General features: G+C 33.6%; 1 protein-coding gene across 1 annotated transcript; it reads right to left on the minus strand.

Moving 5' to 3' along the window:
• Nucleotides 1-1,796: 1,796 nt before the first annotated feature.
• LOC132617204 (vestitone reductase-like) lies at nt 1,797-5,327 on the minus strand. Its single transcript, XM_060332156.1, has 4 exons — nt 5,129-5,327; nt 3,288-3,806; nt 3,013-3,211; nt 1,797-2,121 (listed from the first exon to the last, which is right to left on the minus strand). Exons 1-4 carry the CDS (start codon nt 5,253-5,255, stop codon nt 1,977-1,979), a joined length of 990 nt encoding a protein of 329 aa, XP_060188139.1. The 5' UTR covers nt 5,256-5,327; the 3' UTR covers nt 1,797-1,976.
• Between the last annotated feature and the right edge of the window lie 742 nt (nt 5,328-6,069).

Below are 6,069 nucleotides of genomic sequence, written 5' to 3' on the forward strand. Positions count from 1 at the left end.
CACGATTAATATAACATTGTAGTTTGTGCTCCGTATTTAAAACTTTATTATATTAGTGTTTGCTACGAATACAAAGTCTGACTTTTTTTTTTACATTGTTTTTTTTTTAATATGAGATTCACTTTTTTTTTTATATTGCTTGATTTTGTTAATATGAGGTTCACTTTTTTTTTCCCCTGTGAGTTTGGAGATGGTGGGGTTCTACTTTTTTATTTTTTAATATTGGTTGGGGTTTTTTTTTTTTTTAAATATTGGTTGGTGTTTAATATGGGGATCATAATTTTTTTTTCTTTATGCCTAACGGACGACGAAGCATGGGTTGAGACCCATGCTTCTATATAGTAGTAATTCGGTTCCATGGATTACCGAACAAATATATTCGAATAGGTTGGGTTATTTATGGGTTGGTCTACTATTCCCATGGACCAATAAATTAGTACCACCTATTCAATTAAAACGCTATATATCTCACACATAACTCCGTTAAAACGATTTTTCTGTTGACTTTGAGTTAGACTTGACACGAAAAGTATGGGAATGACACTGATAAGTACTGTTGAAGTTGTTACCCGGTACTTTGTATTGATGAAGGCCGTTAGAGTCGAATTGGAGGAGAATTGGGTTTAAGAAGCTTGCTGGTTTCAAGGTAAGTGAGACGACTTTAACATTCAGATTGAATGTTTTTTCAAAGGCACAATTTAAAACTTGCATAATTGTATTGAGTAACTACCTTGTATGTTGTGAGGCAAGGGCGTACTTAGAAATGTATGCTATTTTGCGCTATTACTATATGTTATACTTTCTCAAGATTATAACATGATATTATTGAGTTGTAAAAGCACTATTTTAATCTTTTTTTAGGTAAACTAACCATAACATCCTAGTACATATTGAATGTTGTACTTATTTTGTTGAGTTTAATTGATATTCTTATCATGATTTTGGTCTAGCGGTCTTATTTGCGACGCCTTATGGACTTGATCTAGTCATTCTATTGACGAGGGCCCATGTGATTGGTCGAGCAGTTCTTTTGCTAAGGACCTGTGAATTGGCCTAGCAATTCTATCTGTATAGGACATACGAGTTTGGTCGAGTGGGTAACATACACGAGATCCCAACGCGTTTATATAGTTTATTAATTGTTGAGTTGATATTCAATGTACCATTTTACCTGCTATGGTTATTTATAATACTGTTTACAGTATTGAGATATATATCCTATTTTGCCTCAAACATTTATTTTAAAGACTTGCTCCACAGGGCAAGGAGCAGGAGCAAGGTCAATAATCTAACTGGAATTTATGCTCACCAAATTCACTTACTGCTTAATACTAATCTTAGTGGCACCACGTCATCAGTGATCTAGTTCAACAAAGTCTTCCAGTTTCAACTAAAGCAAGCCAACCATATCTGTCATGGTGGCATGCTAGAGTATCCTTTATTTATGTCATGTTCTTCTTTTCCGGAGGTGCCGCTCGAATCTTATATTTAGAGTATTATAGTAGCTCCTTGACAACATTTGTGGGATAATTTGTGTTAGACCATTCAGTTTGTACTTTTTGTTTAGTATTTCGTTGCTTTTGAGATTTTAAGACGTCTAATTTGCAATTGCTTTACTTTAACTATATACTCGTGTTGGATTTTAAGTGAAACGATGATTCACCTAAGAAAGGGTAGTAACTCGTTAGGTACTGATTGCGACTAGCAGAAGTGGGTTGTGACATTTCCCCTTTCACCCATAATATATAGTAGAACATTTTTGTTAGCTACTACATCTTTGTCCAGGCAAATGCATGTGCAAGACTTCTTCTCCATTCATTTGAACCATTGATTAATTAAAGAGCACTAAAATGTACGATTCCAATAATTCAGGTCTATGCGCGTACATGGAAACAAAACAATAGAAGAAAAGGAAAGGGAAGAGCTTCATATAATATGAGGTTTCTAAGTTGTATTTGCTATTTGCTACATAGGGATTAGAGTATGCCTTTTTGTTTGCAACATTCGATTGCTCCATCAAACATTTCCTCAAGGCCATACTTGTACTTGAATCCGATCTCCAAAAGTTTTTTTGATGAAAGGCTAGTGTGTTTAGGTTGTTCTACACTTGACCCTGTGTACCTGCAAATAAATAGCAGCACATCAATTATTTTCTTCCATTGTCTCAAATTAAATGTTTTAATTTGACTTGTACCTAGTTGAAATATGCATTACTTAGCTTATAAGATCACTGGCACGTGTTCATAGGTCATACGTTAACTTTTTGTTGAATACATTATATTTTGACAGTTACTTTTCTGAAAGTTTATGCTATAAGTCCAGAGGCGGAGCCAGGATTTGACGTTTATGGGTTTGAATTTTTTTTTTTTTTAAGTTACTAGGTTCTTAATTAATAATTTGTATATGTTCAATAGATTTTTTAACACAAATATAAGGTTTGGACTAAAGCTACTGGGTTCGACCAAATCCGTACCCGATGAGCTAGCTCTGCCCCTTACTATAATAGCACAAACTAAAAACGAAAGTTGGACGCTCAACTTTGACACAAAAAAAAAAAAACTCCAACTGCTTAATATTCCGCTTTTCTTTTTCTCGCCTTATCTAAAAGGAAAGACAAATTCACTAGATTCCAAACTACTTGCTGCTCCGTATAGTATTGGAGGATATAAATACTTTAACGAGTTCCTTCCTTGGTTGATGATAAATTATCTTACTCCCTGTCCATACTGGGTCTAAGGGTATATATATTCTATAATATACTCTTCTTCTACAACAGAAATAGCTAAAACGGAATTGAGCCCTATAAGCACTTCATTAAAACTAAAAAGAACAACAAGAGCAATAACTCACAGGCTAAAACAGGAATAAGGGGTGCAAGCAATCTTTAGAAGTCTAAACTAAATAATACATATGAACCACTTAGAAAGGATAAGAGCCGTAGCTACAAAGAAAAAGAAGAATAAAATATAAAACAGTCAGCCAACTAAAGTTAAGGCAAGAATCTATACTTACTCATTAATTTGTTTTCGATATTCAGGATATCTTGTAGAAAGAAACTCAGCTAGCTTTTCACGTGTTATTTCAACAGCTGAACAAATATACCTCCCTTTTGCATTAGGATTTTCAAGAAGGAAGATGTGAGCATTTGTGACATCATCTACATGTACAAAAGGTACAATTGGAGGATAACTCATCGAATTATTTTGATGACCTGCACAAATTTGCAATTAGTACCAGGATACATTGAGGGAATGATCATGGTATTTGAAGTACAATTTAAGACATACCAAGAATCATTTCCATGGATGAACGAACAGAACCAGGAATTTGAGGAGTAATAAAAGGGCCATGTATCCAGGTTGGAATTAGAGTCACAAGATCAATTCCATATATTTCTGCAAATTCCAGAGCTGCCTTTTCTGTTAAGGTCTTGCTAATCGTGTAAGAACTAGCAAAAGGCTTTAAGGTTCTTATAAGATCTACGTCTGTCCACGAGTTTTCATCTATTATGTTTGAACTGCCACCCACAACCGTAGCTGCACTAGAAGTGTACACGACACGTTTAACTGTCTTTGACTCGATACATGCCTGTAAAATACCTATAATACTGTCGATAGATCTTTGCGTTATCATTTCTTCACTTTCTTTGTTCTCTAATTCCATTGGATGTGCAACATGAAATACCCCAATGCAGCCTTCAATTGCTGCTTTGAAACTCTCTGGTCTGGCTAGATCAGCATTAAAAATATGCAGCCTTTCTTGTGCACGCGGAAGATTTGTGAGGTAGCTCACATCCTTTTTGCGATCTAGCAATGAAATCAAAATTTTCATAGAAACTTGAACGTATTTCGTGATCACACAAATGAGGAAGTTAGATTCAAAGACATGTTGATTTCTCAAATGATCACTCAACTAATAATTATTATCTCAGAAGGTCACCTTTCTTTTTTCTTCTTAATTCCGATTCCTTCAACAAAGAAAATGACTTTTTCAGATGATAATTACTATTAGTTGAGTGACCATATGAGAAATCAACTCACTAAAAGAATATAACTTTAACATGACAATCACATAAAGTGTTTAAGTGAGAATTCGCAAGGGATTGAGTAGAGATGGGTTCATAATTTAAAGTTTATGGGTTCCTACATCGAACTAAAGTTAATATACCATAATAATTGGGTTCGCGATCAAATATTTTGTAAATATTTAGTGAATTTTCTTAATTCTATATTGGTAAAAGTTACAATGTTCCTCTAAACCTGTTTGTTGTGCTCTAGATCCGCCCCTGGGATGGAAAGTACTTGGTAAGGTATTTCCAGTATAAATAAATAAATTTATGGTTAGGTGTCAGATTCAATCGTTTTTTTTTTTTTTTTTTTTTTTGTGGTTAAAGACCAAGCTCAATTTTATTACTGTAGAAGATAAAGTGCATAAACAAGGGTGCAAGTGGGCATTCACTTAAATTTACTAAGCTTAAGACAAAAGGACTCATTTGGTGTAATTCTTTGCCTTTCTTCTTCTAATTCTGATCTTGAAATACTGTACTAAAGTATCAATCTCCGAATCATCAATATTTTCTTTTGCAGACTAAGAACACAAATAATCACACAAACTAGAAAGACTAGGTCACTAACCCCCAACCCCCCCCCCCCCCCCCCCCTCTCCCCCCCAAAAAAAATGAACGCCAAAGAAATTCAACAAGAAGGAAACTTACTGGAACTTAATTAAATAGTATTAAAGTTCTGATTGTTCTAAAATTTGAGGAATATGTAGCTAGCTTGACGTGTTATTAATTTAATTATAAAGGGATGATACCGGTCCATGGCAAAACAGATATGGAAGAAGGCCTAAAAATTGTTCCATTAAAGAATGAAATAATTGCATAGTCACATAGAAAACAAGTAAAGAAACACAAATTAATTAGAGATAATGGTCAAAAACACGCCTAAACTATCACTTTTCCACGTGTTTCACACTCGCGCCTATCGACTGATTTTCTTTTCCTACCTATCACCACCTATGTATTAAACACACTTAGTTGAGTATACGGTGATAATTCATATGGGAAAAGAGAACTACTTTTGATCATTAACTCAATTAATTAAGAATTGTAGGTATAGCAAATTACCTGGATGAGACCTAATAGTGGTGTTAACAGAATAACCAGCTTGAAGAAGCCTCATAACCATCCATGATCCAAGATAACCACTACCTCCTGTTAGACATACCTTTCCCTTCTCCTTCACTTCTTCCATCTCACTCGATTAATGAACTCCTCTTTCTTCTGCTCTGCCTCTATATAGGAAGTGATCATAATTTTCTCTCTCTCTTTTTTTTTTTTTTTTTGGAAAGTGGTCCTAAGTTATATCGAAGTGGATGATAAGGACAAGTTACTTGCTGTCGTTTACCCATTGCTTTCATCTCTTAAATTGGCCACACATCCAACTGACGTAAAAGAAATGTACTAAAGCATTCACTGCCTTAAAGATTCTCCCAGCGAATAGAAAAACGAATCAACGATTTAAATTTTATGAATTTAAATTTTAAAATTTTTAATATTGATCACATCACATTTTAACATTATGAGTCTCATCTATAAGGTTTTGAACTTTGATCACATTATATTTTTAGTCTTACTAGTTCCTCGAATATCAAGCCATATAGTATAATTGATAGACATTAATTATTAAGGAGTGGTCAATTGGTTTTGTGGTCCTTTATAAATTTATTTTTAGTTTTATTTATAAGACTTAAGAGAATTCTATTTTTACACATAAAAAATCTAAAAGGAAAGTACAAGAAATTTGAAAATGTCATTTTCTTCTATTCAAATAGCAAGTAGTCATAAAAGGTCATTCCTCGAATTAAAGGTTTGGAACAAAGTCTTATGTACATATATTCGACGTGAATGCAATGACATATTATTACAATAGTTGATTAACGAATTTCTTTTAAAAAGTGGAATACTAAGATATTCTAAGAGCTAACATAATCATTAGCTAAATAGGCAAAGATAAACACATATTGGAGAATCATTTTAGAACTCACATGAGAATTGTTGACTGATAC

Source organism: Lycium barbarum, chromosome 11, assembly GCF_019175385.1.
Source record: "Lycium barbarum isolate Lr01 chromosome 11, ASM1917538v2, whole genome shotgun sequence".
Lineage (NCBI taxonomy): Eukaryota > Viridiplantae > Streptophyta > Magnoliopsida > Solanales > Solanaceae > Lycium > Lycium barbarum.

What these genes read in the sequence shown, in the direction of transcription:
- LOC132617204 (XM_060332156.1), bottom strand. Translation starts at nt 5,255, where the DNA reads ATGGAAGAAGTGAAGGAGAAGGGAAAGGTATGTCTAACAGGAGGTAGT. An exon ending in CACTATTAGGTCTCATCCAG is followed by an intron (nt 3,807 to 5,128) that starts GTAATTTGCTAT and finishes TTTCATTGCTAG; the next exon opens with ATCGCAAAAAGGATGTGAGC. An exon ending in TATCGAAAACAAATTAATGA is followed by an intron (nt 2,122 to 3,012) that starts GTAAGTATAGAT and finishes ATTTATTTGCAG; the next exon opens with GTACACAGGGTCAAGTGTAG.